This window comes from Cololabis saira, chromosome 19, assembly GCF_033807715.1.
Source record: "Cololabis saira isolate AMF1-May2022 chromosome 19, fColSai1.1, whole genome shotgun sequence".
Classification (NCBI taxonomy): domain Eukaryota; kingdom Metazoa; phylum Chordata; class Actinopteri; order Beloniformes; family Belonidae; genus Cololabis; species Cololabis saira.
Window position 1 is genome coordinate 15616397 of NC_084605.1, and position 21394 is coordinate 15637790.

General features: G+C 43.8%; 1 protein-coding gene across 2 annotated transcripts in view; it reads left to right on the plus strand.

Moving 5' to 3' along the window:
* The window catches only part of osbpl7 (oxysterol binding protein-like 7), a 30128-nt gene that overhangs the window by 1685 nt on the left and 7049 nt on the right, over nt 1–21394 (plus strand). The window contains exons 2-18 of one of the 2 annotated variants that reach the window (XM_061709047.1): nt 7533–7749; nt 7996–8139; nt 8224–8277; nt 8972–9085; nt 9184–9333; nt 9435–9558; nt 10845–10963; nt 11041–11130; nt 11377–11400; nt 14659–14809; nt 14930–15027; nt 15124–15280; nt 17086–17232; nt 17337–17473; nt 18286–18423; nt 18828–18891; nt 18979–19057. In XM_061709047.1, coding sequence (XP_061565031.1) covers nt 7618–7749; nt 7996–8139; nt 8224–8277; nt 8972–9085; nt 9184–9333; nt 9435–9558; nt 10845–10963; nt 11041–11130; nt 11377–11400; nt 14659–14809; nt 14930–15027; nt 15124–15280; nt 17086–17232; nt 17337–17473; nt 18286–18423; nt 18828–18891; nt 18979–19057 — 1922 coding nt within the window. In that variant the 5' untranslated portion in view covers nt 7533–7617. The remainder of the gene's footprint in view (nt 1–7532; nt 7750–7995; nt 8140–8223; nt 8278–8971; nt 9086–9183; nt 9334–9434; nt 9559–10844; nt 10964–11040; nt 11131–11376; nt 11401–14658; nt 14810–14929; nt 15028–15123; nt 15281–17085; nt 17233–17336; nt 17474–18285; nt 18424–18827; nt 18892–18978; nt 19058–21394) is intronic. The other variant, XM_061709048.1, reaches the window with a different exon arrangement.

Sequence of the window (21394 nt, forward strand, 5' to 3'; positions counted from 1 at the left end):
TGCTAAAAACATCCTTAAACCAATTAAGCTGAGGTTAATCCTCTCCGGGGAGGAAGTCCTGGCTACGGTGTCACGTAAAAAACTAGATTAGCAACCAGGTGAACCAGCCAGGGCACAGAAAAGCTCGGCTGGTTTTGGCCTTTTAATGTCTTACAAAACAGAACAAAACAACACAAAACAACAAAAAACTGATTATCTGCTTTGAAGGCTTTTGTATTATTTAGGCAAAATATTTGGAGATATTGTCAGATATTTGTTTGAGAATAAGAATATTACAGTTAATAAGATTCTGATTATAATTTAGGGATTCATTTCTATTAAATTAAATCAACACAAAATAAAGAATGTATTTATTAATTTATTTTAGTGATCACAATATTTAGTTGTATTGGCAAGCTATACCCGTTGATCCTGTCTATTGTGTATGATAAAGATACTTTCCAGTATGTTAACTCTTTATTAAACGTTTTTTTCTGAGATTGATTAATCAATTGATTAGTTAAGAAGGGTGAGTTTATTGTTTGGACATCGGTCTCAATTCTGAAATGTCTGATTTTTCCAACCAAGAGCCCAAACAGAAAGATTATTAGCATTAATTCGTTGGAGACTTTCTTTCTCTGTCAGGAAAGTGTTTTGCCATCAAATGACAAACGAAGGATAAATACACCTCTATTATGTTTTTCTCCCACAGGAACTATGAATGCAGATGAATGTCTGAAGTTACTGATGTTTATGGATTTAATGGTTCTTATGTTTTCCAAAGTTTAATGATGCTTGAAAGGAAATGAAAAAAATAGTGAATATGTTTTTGAGAGGTGGAAATAGACCTACACCTGCTGCATAAACACTCCGTAACATTTATAAATCTGTCTGAAAGCTTTGAAACCTTTTACAGGGAAGAAAATAACATCTGCATCTACAATGTCTTTAAAATATGAACTATGTCAGCTTCACAACCTTACGCCCTAACCCACAACCCCTCACCCACAACCCCTCACCCTCACCCTAGCTCACAACCCCTTAACCCATAACCCCTCACCGTAATCCAGGGGTAGGGAACCCTGGTCCTCGAGAGCCACAGTCCTGCACGTTTTAGATGCTGCCTTGCACCCACACACCTGATTCTAATTAAAGGTTGTCATCACTTCATCATTCAGGTCTGCACAAGTCTGATAATGACACAGTCATTTGTATCATGGTGTGCTGAAGAAAGGAAAGTTCTAAAACGTGCAGGACTGTGGCTGTTGAGGACCAGGGTTCCCTACTCGTGCCCTAATCCATAACCCCTCACCCTAACCCACAAACCCCTAACCCATAACCCCTAACCCACAACCCCTCACCCACAATCCCTAACCTTAACCCACAACCCACAACCCCCTAACCCACAATCCATAACCCCCTAACCCACAATCCCTTACCCACAACCCCTCAACCACAACCCCTCACCCTAACCCTAACCCACAAACCCCTAACCCATAACCCCTCACCCTAACCCACAACCCCTCACCCACAACCCCTCACGCTAACCCACAACCCCTCACCCTAACCCTTACCCACAACCCCTCACCCACAACCCCTCACCCTAACCCACAACCCCTCACCCTAACCCACAACCCCTCACCCACAACCCCTCACCCTAACCCACAAACCCCTAACCCATAACCCCTAACCCACAATCCCTAACCTTAACCCACAACCCACAACCCCCTAACCCACAATCCCTAACCTTAACCCACAACCCACAACCCCCTAACCCACAACCCCTCACCCTAACCCACAAACCCCTAACCCATAACCCCTAACCCACAATCCCTAACCTTAACCCACAACCCACAACCCCCTAACCCACAATCCCTAACCTTAACCCACAACCCACAACCCCCTAACCCACAATCCATAACCCCCTAACCCACAATCCCTTACCCACAACCCCTCAACCACAACCCCTCACCCTAACCCACAAACCCCTAACCCATAACCCCTCACCCTAACCCACAACCCCTCACCCACAACCCCTCACCCTAACCCACAACCCCTCACCCTAACCCTTACCCACAACCCCTCACCCACAACTCCTCACCCTAACCCACAACCCCTCACCCTAACCCACAACCCCTCACCCACAACCCCTCACCCTAACCCACAACCCCTAACCTTAACCCACAACCCACAACCCCCTAACCCACAACCCCTCACCCTAACCCACAAACCCCTAACCCATAACCCCTAACCCACAATCCCTAACCTTAACCCACAACCCACAACCCCCTAACCCACAATCCCTAACCTTAACCCACAACCCACAACCCCCTAACCCACAACCCCTCACCCTAACCCACAACCCCCTAACCCACAACCCCTCACCCTAACCCACAAACCCCTAACCCATAACCCCTAACCCACAATCCCTAACCTTAACCCACAACCCCCTAACCCACAATCCCTAACCCACAACCCCTCACCCTAATCCACAACCCACAACCCACAACCCCCTAACCCACAATCCCTGACCCTAACTCACAACCCCTCACCCACAACCCCTCACCCTAACCCACAACCCCTTACCCACAACCCCTCACCCACAACCCCTCACCCTAACCCACAAACCCCTAACCCATAACCCCTAACCCACAATCCCTAACCTTAACCCACAACCCCCTAACCCACAATCCCTAACCCTCACCCACAACCCCTCACCCACAACCCCTCACCCACAACCCCTCACCCACAACCCCTCACCCTAACCCACAACATCTCACCCACAACCCCTCACCCACAACCCCTCACCCTAACCCACAACATCTCACCCACAACCCCTCACCCTAACCCACAACCCCTCACCCTAACCCACAACCCCTCACCCACAACCCCTCACCCACAACCCCTCACCCTAACCCTTACCCACAACCCCTCACCCTAACCCACAACCTCTCACCCTAACCCACAATCCCTCACCCACAACCCTTTAACCCCTAACCCACAACCACTCACAATAACCCACAACCCCTAACCCACAATCTCCTAACCCACAACCCCTCACTCTAACCCACAACCCCTCACTCTAACCCACAACCCTCACTCTAACCCACAACCCCTCACCCACAATCCCTCACCCTAATCCACAACCCCTAAACCACAACCCCTCAACCACAACCCCTCACCCTAACCCACAACCCCTCACCCACAACCCCTCACCCTAACCCTTACCCACAACCCCTCACCCTAACCCACAATCCCTCACCCACAACCCTTTAACCCCTAACCCACAACCACTCACAATAACCCACAACCCCTAACCCACAATCTCCTAACCCACAACCCCTCACTCTAACCCACAACCCCTTACTCTAACCCACAACCCCTCACTCTAACCCACAACCCCTCACCCACAATCCCTCACCCTAATCCACAACCCCTAAACCACAACCCCTCAACCACAACCCCTCACCCTAACCCACAACCCCTCACCCACAACCCCTCACCCTAACCCTTACCCACAACCCCTCACCCTAACCCACAATCCCTCACCCACAACCCTTTAACCCCTAACCCACAACCACTCACAATAACCCACAACCCCTAACCCACAATCTCCTAACCCACAACCCCTCACTCTAACCCACAACCCCTTACTCTAACCCACAACCCCTCACTCTAACCCACAACCCCTTACCCTAACCCACAACCCCTCACTCTAACCCACAACCCCTCACTCTAGCCCAAAACCCCTAACAGACAACCCGTCAACCTAAACCAAAACTGGGTCTCTGGAAAGCGCCTAGAGACAACTTCTGTTGTAATAGACGCTATATAAATAAAATTGAATTGAATTGAATTGAATTGAACCCCTCACCCACAACCCCTAACCCTAACACACAACCCCTCACCCTAACCCACAACCCCTCACTTTCACTCTAACCCCGTCCCAGAGGGAGTTTTTGTTGCAGGCTGCAGCTTTTTAAAGTGTTTTCAAGTTGTAACCAACTCCAATAACAGACTACTAAATGATAGAAACCACAAAGATGACGCTAGATCTTCCTAAACTGTTGTTTTCACCTTGCACATAATACATTTTTCTCTTGTATGTCAGTCGGGGTGTGAAAAGTTGAAAATTAAGACTATAAATATTGTTCAAACGTCTGTAAAACATTGAGTACTGTGTTTTTGTTCAGCAAAGCGCCCTGTGTTATTTAAAGATGAAACGTGTTCTAGCTGTGGATCCAGGGTACTGTGCTGCTCTCAGGTGGCACTGATGACGTCACAGGCTTGAACCAAGAGCTCAGCTCTCACCTGTGTTAGGTAACTGGATTATGCACAGCCTTTCCCTCTTCGCCGAATCAGTTTAATGCTTTTAGTCTGGTTTTAAACAAAGTTGTTTTTTATACACGCATCAGTGCCTTATGAAGGATGTATTTCAACAATCGTATTTGATAGGAGCTCATTTAAAACAGTTGTTTGTGAATTAATCAGTTGAACAGATGAGTGCTACGATCCTTGGCACTCCTGTAATTCCTTCTTTAATCTCCCCTCCTAACAAAGGTGAACTTTGTAGTTAAAAGCTTTAAACTACTGGGATTTTCACATTTACATTTTAATGCCCAAGTAAAAAGTCTAACCCCCCAGTCTTCCGTATTTCTTTTGAAGTTAACATCACAGGGTGCATTAAAACATCATAAAAACATGATTGTGAAGCTTGATGAACAAATTCCTCGCTGCCGTGCACACTTCACACATAAGAGATAAGGTTCGCTTCAACTACTGTCACATCTGTCACATCTGTCCAGAATACAGTTCAATGAGTCCTCTGTGTTTTTGTGTGTGTGTGTGTGTGTGTGTGTGTGCGTGTGTGCGTGTGTGCGTGTGCGCGCGTGTGCGCGTGTGCGCGTGCGCGCGTGCGCGCGTGCGCGTGTGCGTGTGCGTGCGTGCGCGTGCGTGTGCGTGTGCGTGTGCGTGCGTGTGTGTGTGTGTGTGCGTGTGTGTGTGTGTGTGTGTGTGTGTGTGCGTGTGTGTGTGTGTGTGTGTGTGTTTCTTTTAAAACTTTAATATAATGACACGCTGCTCCTCATTCATTCAGCTCAGTCTTCCCAGCTGATTGAAGTTGACACGAATGGTTGAATGTTGTGTTTACAGTCATTCCTGCAGTACAATCTTTTGGTTCAGGTTAAATTAAATATCGCAGAGTTTGAAGGTGAGAGGATTGAAATAAAAAGGAAGCGGCCGCCACAATGACTCCAGCCTCTGCAGTCCATGCACTGCAAAAACCAAGTAAACAAGCAGAGTCTCAAGAAAATGAGAAGACTATTTTAGAATAATTTGCTGGTTTTAAGAAACTTTTTCTTACCCTGTTAGCAAAGATATTTTTTTGCTTAAAATAAAGACAATTTTGACAGGATTTATGGAATATAGGCTTATTTCCAGAGGGGCTGTTTTTGCAGTGTGCAGCTTGATAAAGATTTTCAGCCACCAAGATGCAGACATTCAGTTAGGTTCACAAATATTTGGAGAATGATGGAGTTTTTATAAATTTGCCTTCATACATCACAACAGTGGATGAGAAAAAAAGCAATCACAGTATGATCAATGTGTAGACTTTCAGAAAAGAGATTTCACCTATAAAATGTAATTTTCCAATTAGGAACTACAACTGTTTTTAGCCAAAATACCTCAATTTTCAGGGGCTCAGACGTATTTAAAGGAAGAGACATAATTGTAAATATCATCACATTTTTTTAACACTTGGATGAAAATCCTTTGCAGTGACTCCCTGAAGCCTGATGAAATTCAGAGGTTCCTCCCTGGAGTTGCTTTGCCAAACCCTCACTGAAGCCACGTTTAGTTGCTGCAGACAGTTTTGTCTTTCTGAACTAAGAAGCTGCTCTGCTGGGGGGCGGCAGTAGCTCAGGTGGGTCACAGGGTCGTCCAATGATCGGAAGGTCGGCGGTTCGAATCCCGCTCTGTCCCAGTTTGCTGTCGTAGTGTCCTTGGGCAAGACACCTTACCCAACTTGCCCCGTGTGAATGTGCTTGAATGTGTATGAATGTTGGTGGTGGTCGGAGGGGCCGTTAGGCGCGATATGGCAGCCACGCTTCCGTCAGTCTGCCCCAGGGCAGCTGTGGCTACAAATTGTAGCTTACCACCACCAGAGAGAATGTGTATGAATGAATAATGATCTCTGTAAAGCGCTCTGGGTGCCTTGAAGGGCGCTATATAAATCCAAGTCATTATTATTATTATTATTATTAAATCAGGTTACTGACTTGGCCATTCAAGACTTGTTCCTCTTGTTGCTTCCATAAAGGTCTTGAGTTGCTTTTGCAATATGTTTACAGTCGTTATTTATCTGCATCAGTTTTGTAGCGTTTGTTTGAATTTGATCAGAGAGTATGACCCTGTGGACATAACAACCCCTCATGCCACTTCCGTCAGCAGCCACACATGCACATACCACCACACTGCTTCCACCGTGTTTCTGCATCACGAGCTGTTCCTTCTCCAAAACCTTCTCCTATCATTGTGATGCAAGTTTATCTCAGTTTAATCTGTAAAAAAATCTGATTACAAAATATGAGATGTTTTCTTTTACAGCCTAATCTGGCTCTCATGATCTTGAGTGTCACCAGCAGTTTACACTTTTTTCTAAACCTTCTGTATCCACATTCATGAAGGCATCTCTTGATTGTAGAGTTTGACGATGATTTGGCCACATCTGAGGTTTTGTTGTCTAGATTTATCTTGTTTTTTCAGTCTAATGATGGCATCCTCCACTTTCATCAAGATCTACTTGGACTTCATGTCGGTAGCTGCAGTCAAACAGCGGCTACCAACTCAGGACCTGATATCCACTTCAGTCCTAGCCGTTTCATTCGTCTTGAAGTAACAGGGGAATGAACAAGTGATTCACTTGTTTTTATTCAATTGTCCATATACCTTTGAGCACTAGAAAAGGATGCTTTACTTCCTAAATGTTTTATATTTTTGTGAAACCTCTTAGATTTAATCTTTGAGTCTAAAGGTTGATCACATTTTGATTTCTTTACCTTCAAATCAAGTGTGATGGTGGATAAAGGCAACATCATAAAAACTGTACAGGGTTTCTGAAGCTCGTACTACGGTATGTCTTCATCCAAAGGTTGCAGTATTCTGGCACATTTGTTATGAAACACATCAATACAATTTGACCTACTTATTTCTTTTGGTAAAGTTACACTTGACAATTTTAAATTAATAAATAAATAATCAATTAAAAAAATGTTGTTCTTGCTGGAGATGCATTGATGTCACCGTGGCTTGTTATGGTGAAGATGCTGATCTGTAGAAACTGTAAAAATGTTCATTTTTGCATCGTTAAGTGGTTAGCAGCAACATTTCAACATAAATATGTATATAAAAACAACTGTTCCTGCTTTATCTCAGAATAATCGAGTCCCCAAAGGGATTGTTATCAGTCGCTCTTTCAGTTCTACCAGGAAGGTGAAGTATTGATTGGCTGTATGATCACCTTGCCACTGGCTAATCTCTTTGTCTAATTACAGTTGGCTTTCAGCAGATTGGAGCAGGTCTTTCCTCGACAAACAGCCAGCCACAACCGCGAGGGGAGTCCGAGGTCATCACCCTGAGATGGACTCAAATGGAGCGTCCCTCAACCGTAGTCAATCACTGGCCAGCGGTCTGGAGAAGACTTCGCTGACGTGGAACAAGCCAGCCCTCTCTCAGAGCAGCAGCACTCTGTCGTCTCGCCACTCCAAACAAGTCAGTCTCTCCCAGCGTGCTGGTTGCAGTCGGTGTGGGTTTTCTGATAAAGCAGGTCTCCTTCCTGAATGAAAAAAATAATCCTGATGACCAGTTTTGATCTAAAACATCCACGTGAAAATGCTGGTACCATTTGTTTAAGCTGGAGGCTGACATCTTGATGTTATGATTTATATTTGAGCTTTTTCATACACACAAGATGCAAGAAAATAATGTATGCATCCTTCTGGTTCATGATCCCCACAGATTATCAAAGACTGGGAGGTGGTTGATGAACTTCAAGTAGAAATGCAAGCTGGAAACGAGAGTCCTCAGGATATGTCTCCTCCTGGGATCTGCGAAGGGTATCTTCTCAAGAGGAGGAAGTGGCCCCTTAAAGGCTGGCACAAGGTGAGGGGTGTCTAATAAAGAAACTTCAATCCTTCACTGGACGAAACTGTCAGGTTTTAAGAAGCAGATTGATCTCTTTTCCAGCGATACTTCATCTTGGAAGCTGGGATCTTACGCTACTCCAAAAACCACCAAGATGTGAGTGAACATTACTTTTCTAAAAAGACTAAGAACCAACAGAGGGATTGTAAATGAAGAAAATCTGATCAGCTGATATTTTAGGCTTAAATCTGACAAACACGCAAAACTTTGTCATTAGACGTTCTTTGCCACCGTGTTAGTTTAATTAGATTGTTTTCATTGTGAGAATAGAGTTACTATTTTATAACTGCTAAACGCAGAATTTGCAGCATTAAATATGGTTAAAATTAGGGCTGTCAGTTAAATTAATTTGTATTCACGATTAATCAAAATATTTTCACAGTTAAGTTGCAACTAATTGCAAAAACAATTTTTTTTTGTATTTTGTTGTAATTTACTAGCTATTTATTAGCTATTGGTCTCACTTGGGTTTTTATATACATACATATATATGTATATATGTATATATATATATATATATATATATATATATATATATATATATATATATATATATATATATATATATATATATATATATATATATATATATATATATATATATATATATATATATAATTTTTTTTTTTTTAATGTACAGTACAGACCAAAAGTTTGGACACACCTTCTCATTCAAACAAATGGGGAATATATATATATATATATATATATATATATATATATATATATATATATATATATATATATAAACAGGGTTTAAAGGTTCTTAAACTATCTGTTCCCACTAAAGGTCTCCAGGGGACGTGTCCAGGGCTCGCTAGATGTTAGCCATGCTGTGATGTCAATAAACAAGAAATCCAATCGTATTGACTTGGATGCAGGTGACATTCTCTATCATATGAAGGTAAACGATTATCTACTGCAGGTGATTTGTTCCAGCAAGTTAGTACTTTGACATTAGAGTTTAAAAAGACAAGAAACGTCTCACCCTTTTCCACCAAGGCAAAAAGTCACGAGCTGTTCTACATCTGGGTCACCAAGCTGCAAGCCCACCGCTCCTACAAGAGGAATGAGATGGCCCACGTCCACAGTGGGATCCCTCAGCTGTCCCACACCGCTGCTGCTGAACTCCCTCAGAGAAATGGAGACTTGGTATCTATACAATGGCTACAGTCAAACCTAACAACACGTTCTTTTCTAGTAAACCTGGCAGTAACTCTGGTCTCCTTTTACCCCTGTTCTCATCTTCCCAGAGCTCCACGGGGCTGGCGGATTCAGCCGGAGCGTCTGGGGTGCTCCCCTCTGCTAACACTGCTGTGAACACTAAGGTGTCTGCCTGGCTGCAGCAAAGTCACCATCCAGACACATGTATTCAAGGTATCTGTCATAAAATCACCTGCAAGAGCAAATCACATAGTAAAGAAAAGCACTTTACTTTCCCCTTGTTGTTTAGATGTGTGTGCTACGGAAGAGTATTAGGGCCATGCAGGAGAAAAAAATATTTGAGAGGGGAAGATTTTTTTTTATTGTGGGGGGGGGGGGGATTAACCCTGCAACCCCGCAAACCCGCAGCCCCGCCACCCTGCAACCCCGCCACCCGAGAGACCAGACGCCGACAAGGAAGAACCCGGAACCCAGGCCACCAGCAACCCCACAGAGGGCCAGCAGAGGGCGGGGGGAAACCCACCGCCAGCGAGGCCCGTCCCCTCCCAGCGGCGGCCGAGGGGACCCGCGGGCGGGGCCCCCACGACCATAGAAGAGGCAGCCAGGGAACCCACGGCGGTGGACCGGGACCCAGGCGAACCCCGACCACCCGGCACGGGCCGGACATGCGGCCAGGAGGCCCTCACCCCCCAGGCCAGCGACCCCCACCCGGCGAGGGGCCAGCCTGCCCGGAGAGACAGAGCCGCCCCGGCCGCCGACGCGGGCAGGTGCACCCGCCCCTACGAAATTGGCCCTCCAAGACCAAAGGAGCGCCCCGCCGTGCGGGCAGCAGGGGGGACCGGATACGGGCCTGGAGAGAGGGAACCCCCCAGCAGGTTGACACCTGCGCAGGCCCGACGACGGAGGGCCCCAGACCCAGGCATCCCATTCATCCATCCATTCATCCATCCGATTTCTATAGTAATAATGATATAGTATAATAATAATAATAATAATAATAATAATAATAATAATAATAATAATAATAATAATAATAATACTAATAATAATAGTAACAATAATTTTAATAACCATCCTTGTATAATAATAATAATAATAAATTATTCAATTTTATTGTCCTGCCGATGGAGGCCCAAATCCTCCATCGCAGGACCCTTTCATACCGCATTCTCACCGACAAGGACGCTCATTCACGCACCGTTTCCCGGGGGGGTCCAGCACCGCCAGAAGGCACCCCAGGCTGCACGGCGAGCCCCGCCAGGCCCGGGCACCGCGACCTGCCCGTCCCAGGCCGACGAGGGAACGCGGGTGATGTGGGCCCCCCCTCCCGACCCTGGTGTTGAGTGCATGTGGCTAATGCAATAAAAACAGGGAAGAGGAGAGGTCTTTAAATGTGCATATGGAGTGTAATCTCAGCTGCCTCTCAGGACAGTAAGAATCTTAGTCAATTACCAAGCAGCAGAAAGTCTTCACGTGAACACATTTCTGTTTTCTTCCAGAGCTGAACCGTTGTAATCTGGACCTTTCGGAGCTAAACCGTCTGATCCAGAGGCTCCAGGCGCTGGAGGTGGGCCAGGCTTTTACTAATGGAGACCTGCAACGCATCATCAGCATGCAGGTAACGCACAAGCCAGTAACGTTTTTATACAGAATTTTCCATAAGTGTGAAATTAAATGCATCTTGTTTTGGAGCAGAATCTCTCACTTGAAAAGCCAAAGAAGCCCAAATCAGGAAAGATTTGGGGCCATTCTCGCACACTGTCCAGAGTGGAGGCTCTGGGAATGGTAAGAGGAGCCTGTAACTTGTTCCTTAAAAAAACCCAACAAAAACAACAACTTTTCTTTCTATTTGTGTGTGAATTTGACTTTTTATGTGTTGATGTTTCAGTAGATTTTAATTACTTCTAAATTATTGATTGAATCCATGAAATCTTACTGATGCTGGTCATTTTTGAAACGTATTGGGTTTATGTATATGACATCCCAACTACCCAGTAATGTTTTGGGGCCTTTCTCTAATCCAATCCAAAGCCTATTCGTGGGATTACCAAATCGGTGAGTTCCTAATAGGTCCAACATGAGACAACTTGACGATTGAACTTCACATGCTGCACGGACTGCCGTCCTGTCAACATACATACGAAACAATTTGTTTTCATTAAACAATACATGGACTTTTCCATTTACACATTTTTCATCATGTTTCAAAACGAGGAAAGACAGAATAACACGATTCGTGTCCTAGAAAACAAACAAGAATCTAAATTGTAGATTGAGTGCATTGATGGATCAATCAAGTGAACCTGCTTGAACTCTTTTAGCTTCTTTCCTTCTCTCAGTCTTTAATTTCCTGCCTGAAGGTCCACAATTATCCAGATTTTCTTTTTTACCCAACAAAGAGGACCTGATTAAATGATGAAAGCCTTCAGCACGGTGTTGAGTAAATATCTAATTGCAAAAATACTGCAAAAATAATGAGATGTATCTTTACATCTCTAATTTTGGGGGCTAAACACGAGTGTCAAGAGCAAAAAAAGAAGAAGAAATATCTCAACCCAATTAGATCTCATGAACAGTTACACCCGTGTTTTATTAATCATCTCATCTGCATGCCGTACTTCCCTCCCTGTAGACATTAGGTGACTGGTTAACCAGTAACCATAGTTACTGGTTGGCCATCATTGAGCTACTGGCTACTAGTTGCTCAGTGTGACGTACAATGTTCTCCATTAAAAGAATTGTTTATGGACATTTGTTTATTTGCTTTGTTGCTAAGAATAAAATATTACTTTTAGCTCATATTTGCACTAAATTTAACTTTAACTTAGCTTAGTTTTGCACAAGAACTTTTCAACATGTGACAAAATCAGATTCAAATTAAAATGACAACATCAATAATGCTACCATAAACTGGATTAAAATGAGTTATTTAGTTACTTTTATCACGTTTAAAACAACATAAGTTGATCAAAGATCTGTTCAAAATGCACAGATAAACAAAGCAATATCAATAGATATAACGCTAAGAACAATAAAACATGATGTATGAACGAGTCTAAGTAATGATTAAAAAGAAAGAATACAAATAAAGAAAAGCCTGATGCTCCGTCATTATGATGCACACATTTAGTATATTTTAAATTAATTTGAAACATAAATCGAGCTGTGATATAAATATAGTATAAAGACCAGAGAAAAACACTAAATTTGAGTAAATCCGGTCTACAGACATATTTTTTCCTCCATCTTTTGGCATCAAAGCAAACAAATACTCCCCCAAATGTCAAACTATTCTTTTAATCTTCTACTCCTTCGTAGCGCATATCGCACGCTGCAGTAGAAGTCCTCATGGCGGCCTAAGGCTGGATCATGAGTGAAGGTGTGGGTGACATGAATCTCATCATCTGCAGCTGCCCAAGTGCAGTCGAAAGATTCAGAAACTGTATGGGTGGCTTTTGGACCCAGATTGACTTCATGTCTAGCTGGACCGCATTCAAGCCAAGTGCATAGATGCTTTTAGATCCTTGATGCTTAAAAGATACAGTGCAAGTTCATAGATGCTCTGGAATACACACACCCTGCTCTGAAAGAGCGCCAAAGCTGCAGATCAATTAATACACACACTGACAGCTTTGGGACACCTCCACTAGACCACACCCACATCACCATCCACAAAATGCAAGTCAGTTCGCTAAAGCTCGAGCAGAAACCAAGAACGGTCCTTAAGTGCTCAATCATGAGGGCACAAAGATTAGATTTGAAAACCATCAGCTCTATCCCGAGCAGATGATAAGATCGTTTGTAATGGTCCGATATGTTGTGTCCAGAGAGAGAACAGAGACCAAACACCAACAACATGACTCCCAGCATATGACTGCCCTGGGGCCTGTACTACGAAGCAGGATTTGGGGTTAGCGAGGTAACTTCAGGTTTAACACTGGGTTTTCAGGACTACGACGGTGGTTCACTTCTTACCGGGGTACATCGCCATGGTAACTTATGCTGAACAGCTAACCTGCTCCGGAGCAGGTTATGTTCGAGATACAGATCGCCGGGTATAAAAGCACCGCCCACTGACCAATCAGCTCTCTTGGAAAATGGCATGCCCTTTCGAAGAGAATCCAGTGGAGCTCGGTGCGCGAATCGTGAGAGGATCCCTCCGAAGAGAACGCGTATTCAGGGACCCTCCTGTCTTCTTCTTGTCATTTTTTTTTCTGTTTGCTGCAAGTAATGTCAATGCTGTTTCATTGTGCTTTTGTATACTGATATCATCCTAAAACAGAGAGTGATAGAAACACTAAAGCCTTGTACTTGTTGTACTTCTAAGATATGAAAGTGAGCCTACTTACCGCTTTGAATTATGTTTTTATATTTATTTTTTATTTGCTCCCATGTGCGTTTCACTCCGCTGGGGTTGCAGCTGAAGGAATGAGGCTACAATTGTCATACACGCCATACGAATACATCTAAGCAACACATGCATTTAACAGAATAGACAACTGTAATTATAGTCAGATCTACTTATGCCCTAATGATGGGGCAGTGATGTTTATATCCCTATGAACTTACGCATTTATACAGTCAGCGATCTTTTGCCAGCTGTCTTTCCTGCATTTTGCAGCTGTAACTGTGTTGCTTTTTGCCTGTATTATATGCCTATACTCATCATATTTCCGTAAAATTATTGTTTGCTCTTCGCTACTGAAATAAGCGGCTCTGACAGCGGACTTCTCCATGCTTGCGATTGGTCATGCGCTGAAAACACCGCCCCTTTTATGTGCACGCGCTCATATCCAGATTGGAGAAACCTGGGTTGATATACCGAGTTGATAACCACCGTCGTATGACCGCTTAGCGTGATTGCAATTGTCCGGGTTAGTGAATCTGGATAAGGAAAAGATATCCTGGGTATGTTGAACTTGCTTCGTAGTACAGGCCCCTGGCAAAGAACAGCAGTAAACACCAACAACAACAACAACAACAACAAAAACATGGCTTTAAGAGAATACAGAGAAAGTTATATTGACTCAAATCTGGAAAAACTCTACTTGCACTCTCTCTGGTATTAATGTGAACAGCAGCCGCTGTTTTTGACTCAGGCGCTTCGCTCACTGTACATGCAGGACATTTAGTGCATTTACAGCATGAACATTCTACAAAAACTGTTGCTTCACTTCAGACTGCACATGAGTGGCCTTCAGCTCCCCTCTGGACAACATCACAACATCACTGACACAAAGACTGGCAGATGATGGAAGCACTGCAGTGAATCCACCAGAGAAGCAACCTCATCCTTTACTGTTCACCTCACAGCTGTCCTCCAGTCACCTGAGCAGCACGCCCCACCTCGGTGCGTCGGTGCCCTCCATCCCCGACTACGTGCACTCTCAGCTGGCCCCGCCCGCTCTCATCTCACCGGAGGGCAAGAAGATCCAGCAGGACATCTGCACAATGTCCCTCAAAGGTCAGAGAAATGTACCAGTAAATGTACCAAGTGTAAACAGATGGACAAACTAAACTGTTGGATAAAGAAACACGAGGGAGATCTTTCTAAGCAGCAACATGACTTCTCGTCCCCCCTCAGTGTTTACCTCCCTGAAATCGGTGCACGACACTCTGTCCCTGGAAAGACAGAAGCTGCAGCAAGCCAACCACAGCCTCCAGTCTAGCACATTAGCTGTGGTAAGATGAGCGACGTCTGGATTTCCTGGCAAAATTGTTCTTGTATTTCTCTTGCGACGGCATTTCATATTTTTTCTCCTGATTTCACGTCCCCAGCCTGTATCATCCCACAGGCCGCCCTCAGTGGCCGATTCAACTGCAGAGTACTTTGATGCCAGTGATGACGTCCTTTGTGGGAGTTCCTCCGAGGTGTCTGATGAATCTGGGCTCAGCGATGGAAGCACCACCAACTCGGAGCCGGAGGAAGGACATGGTGCGTACCCATACGCCCGTTGCTCTGTGCATTCTTCAATTCAATTCAATTCAATTGTATTTATATAGCATCTATTACAACAGAAGTTGTCTCTAGGATCTTTCCAGAGACCCAGAACATGACCCCCGAGCAATTATTACTTAAACACAACATAAACAATGGCAGGTAGAAACTCCCCTAGTGGGAGAAAAACCTTAAGCCAAACAGTGGCAAGAAAAACTCCCCTTTAGGAGGGAAGAAACCTGGACCAGGACCTGGATCATAAGGGGGGGACCCTCCTGCCGGAGGCCAGACTGGGGTGGTCGGCAGACATCTACAGCAGACGTGGGGCAGGGGGATGATCATAGGGGGGGACTGCAGGTCAGCACGCAGCTCCCGAAGCTCCGGCCTGCAAACATACACAAAAGAGAAAAAGGTGGTGGGGGGGGGGGGCAGACCAGCACAACAAACTACAAGATCGATGGACAAAAATGATGGCTATGAGATACTTATAATAAATAAAAAATGGAAGAGGAGAAGTGAAGAAGGGAAGAGGAGAAGTGAAGAAGGGTACTGGGCACCGACCAGTGGATCATGTCGGTGCCCCCTGCAGCATAGAACTATAGCAGCATATCTACCACGAAGCTATGTTTGAGACTAACTACAGTATTATAGTCTTGTTCTATAGCTGCAGCTATGACTACTGACTCTAACACATTAGAGTTTACACAAACTAGAGGTTTACTAACACTAACTAGAGGTTTACTAACACTAACTAGAGGTTTACTAACACTAACTAGAGGTTTATTAAACACTAATTAGAGGTTTACTAGCACCAACTAGAGGTTTACTAAACACTAACTAGAGGTTTACTAAACACTAACTAGAGGTTTACTAAACACTAATTAGAGGTTTACTAAACACTAACTAGAGGTTTACTAAACACTAATTAGAGGTTTACTAAACACTAATTAGAGGTTTACTAAACACTAATTAGAGGTTTACTAACACCAACTAGAGGTTTACTAAACACTAATTAGAGGTTTACTAAACACTAACTAGAGGTTTACTAAACACTAATTAGAGGTTTACTAAACACTAACTAGAGGTTTACTAAACACTAATTAGAGGTTTACTAACACCAGCTAGAGGTTTACTAAACATTGTTGCTATCTAAGCTGTAGTGGTCCACATGTTGCCATGAGAACTGCCGTTATAAAACGTCCTTGTTGTGAAGCAGAATCGTGAGGCTTTGTTGGTTACTATCAAAGGTAGGTTCCCTCTGCGTGTACATTAATGCACATCTACATCTACAGACGCATTTTAGCGCAGAAACTCACATTTGATTTGACGTCAGAACCAGTCTGGACCCAGTATCCCTCTCTGTCAGGAAACGGTCCACATGTTGGTGTAGATCTCAGTCGTTCAACTCCTGCTCATCCAAACAATCTTCAGTAGAAAAAGTTTATTCAGCTCGACCTGGCTGGTGGGGAACTCAGTAGTAAAAACAGAAACAAAGCTCCAGGTATGGCCTGTTTGGTAAAGACTTTTGGACACACAGGTACGAATGCGTTCAGTAATCCCATAGTTTTCTATACTACTATGCCATAAACTGTTTCCAGTGTCCTCTATAGTGTTGAGCCGCTGACGCCTGCATGTTAAGTGACGTCGTCAAGAATTTAGCTCTTGTGAATTCTTTGAGGATCGTGCTTTTCGAGTCACTTTAGCTATTTCCTGAACAGAAAAAGACATCCCTTTTGCCCTTCACAACAATTCCCAAACCTGTTCAACGATGCCATTCATACTTTGTTTCACCAATACTGCAGCATCAGCAACCCGGAAGTACCGCGCAAGCATTTCCAGGGCTCCCAATAGTGTTGCTCCCAAGAGCACCGGGCGCCGGACGACGCTGCCTGCCCACTGTCCAGACAACAGCCACGTGGGCCTCATGGCTATCCTCTACAACAACATAGGCAAGAGCCTTGCACTGAGAGTTACAGAGAAAAAAATCAAGACGTTTGACTGTTGAAAGTGAAGGACTGTGGTTTTCTGAGGTCTGTGTGATGTTTCTCCTCAGGTAAAGACTTGGCTCGCGTGTCCATGCCGGCCGCCCTCAATGAGCCGGTCAACCTGCTGCAGAGGCTGTGCGAAGAGCTGGAGTACAGCGAGTTACTGGACACGGCCAACAGCACCACAGACCCCTACCAGAGGATGGTACTGTAGCATAAATAATGAATCTGGGCAGTACTCGCTGCTGATCATGCTGGAAATGTTCCCAGAAACGTCTGATGGTCTCAAATGTTGTATTATGTATGAGACCGTTAGTATTACCTGGTAAATGTAACACAGGAGTACGTCATTCTTATATGAGACTGAGAGTTAGTAAAGTTAGGAACGTTTTAATGGGCTGTGTGAAGGGTCTAGAATCAGACTACAAAATAAGGTTCAGTTGTATAAACGCAGGAATCTACGGAAGAGTATTAGGGCCAGGCAGGAGAAAAATAAAAATAATATTTAAGAGGAGGAAGAAAAGAGTCGAAATGTCGAGAATAAGGCAAAATGTCGAGAAAAAAGTTGAAATGTCGAGATTAATGTTGAAGTACAATTTCGAGAAAAAAGTTGAATGTTGAGAAAAAAGTCAAAATTTCGTAAATAAAGTTGAAATTTTGACTTTATTCTCGAAATTGTGAATTTATTCACAAAATTTTGACTTTATTCTTGAAATTGTATTTCAACATTAATCTCGACATTTTGACTTTTTTCTCGACATTTCAACTTTTTTCTCGAAGTGCACAATAATAAAAATCTTCCCCTCTCAAATATTTTTTCTCCTGCATGGCCCTAATACTATTCCGTAGGAACCTGAAAATAAAAGATAATTTAATTTAATTAGATAATTTCATAATTTCATAATCTAATTGTGAAGGACGTTCACAAAGCTACTGTGCAGATGCACGTTTGTCATCAAATATCCCAATTTCATATCCATGAACATGACGACGGGTGTCATGGTCTGTGTTTTGCAGGTTTACATTGCTGCCTTCGCTATTTCTGGCTACGCCACTGCAACATTCAGAAACCGCTACAAGCCCTTTAACCCGGTGCTGGGGGAAACCTACGAGTGTGTCAGGGAGGACCGCAGTTTCCGCTTCATCAGTGAGCAGGTACCTTACGTAGAGGTGTCTTCTTCATCCCATAACTTCCTTTACCGGCAGGATGCTGCAGGAGATGTAACACAAGGAAACTGATATTATTTGTTATGGAAAGAGATTAGCTCCCATCCTCTTCTCTTGCTGAGTGAAGATGGATCGCCTCTCCGTTTAATTGATAGAGCTGCAAGAATCCATGAATGAGTTATTGCTTTAACAACTTTAACAACATTCTGTTATGAAAGAAATAGGGCGCTGACAGTTTTATCACGCATCAACTTTGGCTGTGTTGATAGTATCATGTATACCTGTGCTGGTTTTACGTACACCTTTTATTCATGTCTCCTTGTTAGGGATTAAAACAGTTAAATTCAATGTATTTCATGTAGTTTTTTAACTCTCTCTCGATGCTCTGTCAGGTCTGCCACCATCCCCCCATCTCAGCCTGCCACGCACACTCTGAAAACTTCACCTTTTGGCAAGGTGAAACTTCTGTTCATCAAAAATGCCCTTTTCTTTCCTTTGGCCATGAAAATGGTGCCTGGATTACCTGCTCATGTCTCTTAACAGACCAGCGATGGAAGAATAAGTTCTGGGGGAAGTCGCTGGAGATCGTGCCAGCAGGGATGGTCAACGTGACTCTGCAGAGGTAATTAACTGAGCTTTAAACTTAGACCGTGCCAGAACCTTTCCTGCTGTATTCTAGGGCGCCGTCTACTTCTTTGGGGGCACCACGGTGGTCAAATTTCATTGTGTGTGCAAGTGTCAGCCTCACAGAATACTTCTACGTTGTCAAAATGACATGATAAAAGCTGCTGGGAAGTATCATCTATCATTTACTCCTGCTTATTCCTAGTCAGGGTCACAGGGATCTAGTATCCTGGCTCTCCCTGGGCAAAAGGCAGGGTACCCAGGACAGGGCCACACGTAGACACACAATCACCAGGTTACCTGACATACGTGTTTTGGGACTGCGGACAAGAGATAAGCCATGAAAGTGGCGCGTTGGCATCCCTGTTTCTTTCTGCTTTATATGATTTTACTGCTCTGTAGTAATAGTATATATAGACAGCCCTTGCAGTTGTTGACAGGGGAACCCCTGAGGGAACCAGACAAAACACTGAGCCTTCCCATTAGATGCTTCTAGAATGGAATAGAGATCTTTTTGGGCTCTAGTAGCCCTTTATTCAAAGTGTACAGACAGGAAGGGGGTAGAGAGAGAGAATGGGGATGACATGCAGCAAAGGTGCGCAGGCCAGGATTTGAACCTGCGACCGCTGCAGGAGGACTGTAGCCTCAGTATATGAGCCGCTGCTTAACCCACTGCACCACCAAGCGGCTCTAGAATAGATATTTATTGTCATTCTCACCAGGTACAACGAAATTAAATGTGCTCTCCAGTCAGTGCATCATATATAAAATAAATGAAATAAAATAACTAAAAAATAATTAAAATGAAATAAAAACAAATAAAATTAAAGCTGCAAGCAGTGATGAACGGGTCCTTGCGCGTGCAATTTGCACCAATTAAGGTCAAGGACTCAAAACTAAGTCCGATAACACCACCCACGACTCTTTATGTCAAACCATTCAAAAGTTATGGCCGAAAATAGGAACTATGAAATATCAACCAATCAGAAGAAGGGGCGGGGCTAATTCACACCAATTATGGTCAAGGGATTCAAAACTATGTCCGATGACACCACCCACGAGTCTTTATGTCAAACCATTCAAAAGTTATAACAGAAAATAGGGACAACCAATCAGAAGAAAGGGCGGCGCTAATTCAGGCCAATGAAGGTCAAGGACTCAATACCGAGTCAGATGACACCACCCACGACTCTCTATGTCAAACCATTCAAAAGTTATGGCAGAGAAAAGTTTTCTAGGGGGCGCTGTTGAGCTGTTAGGCCACGCCCATTAATGCAAACCATGAAATATCAAATTTATCACCAGGCCTGGCTTGCATGCAAAATTTGGTGACTTTTGGAGAACTATCGAATATGGACCAATCAGATGAAGGGGGGGCGCGCTTTTTGGCGTCTAGCGTCGCCACGGTAACGCTTTTGAAAGAGAAAAGTAATGCGCATCGTCGCAGGATGGAGACGCACATTTTGATGTATAACACACCTGGGTGCACGTTACGGTTCGGGCTCTGAAGCAATGAAGAAGTGGCATAAATTTAGCCAAAATGACGACGATTAATTCAAAATGTTCAAAATGGCCGACTTCCTGTTCGGTTTCGGCCATGGCTCCAAGAGACTTTTCTTTAAGTTGCGACCTGATACAGGTGTGTAGTGATTTTCGTGCATGTACGTCAAACCATATTGTGGGGCTTGAGGCACAAAGTTTTCTAGGGGGCGCTGTTGAGCCATTTACCACGCCCATTAATGCAAACCATTAAATATCAAATTTTTCGCCAGGCCTGGCTTGCGTGCAAAATTTGGTGACTTTTGGGGCACGTTTAGGGGGGCAAAAATGCCTCCTTTCGTCAGAAGGAGGAAGAAAAATAACAATTCCTACAGATACAATAGGGCCTTCGCACTCACGTCAGTGCTCGGGCCCTCATAAAATAAATATATATCTAGACATTCTAACAGTCTAACATTCACCCCTCCACACATACATCAACACACAGACATTACAAGAACTTTCATCAACATACAATCATTTTTGTTATTGCAGATTATCTCCTGTTTTTGTTGAGAGTGGTTATTGCTGTTGGGTAAAAGCTGTTTGAGTCTGTTTGTCCTTGTTTTCATGAGTCTGTATTGTTTCCCAGATGGCAGCAGTTCAAACAGTGAAGTGTCTTTTATTATATCTTGGGCTTTTTTCTGACAACGGGAGTGGTGGAGGTTTTCCAGTGTGGAGAGAGGGAGAAATTATATAATCAGAAATTATAATTATAATTATAAGATTTAGAAATTTAGAAATTATAATTCATAGGAGCAAAGAGGTCACGCTTTATAATGCTCCAAATCTTATG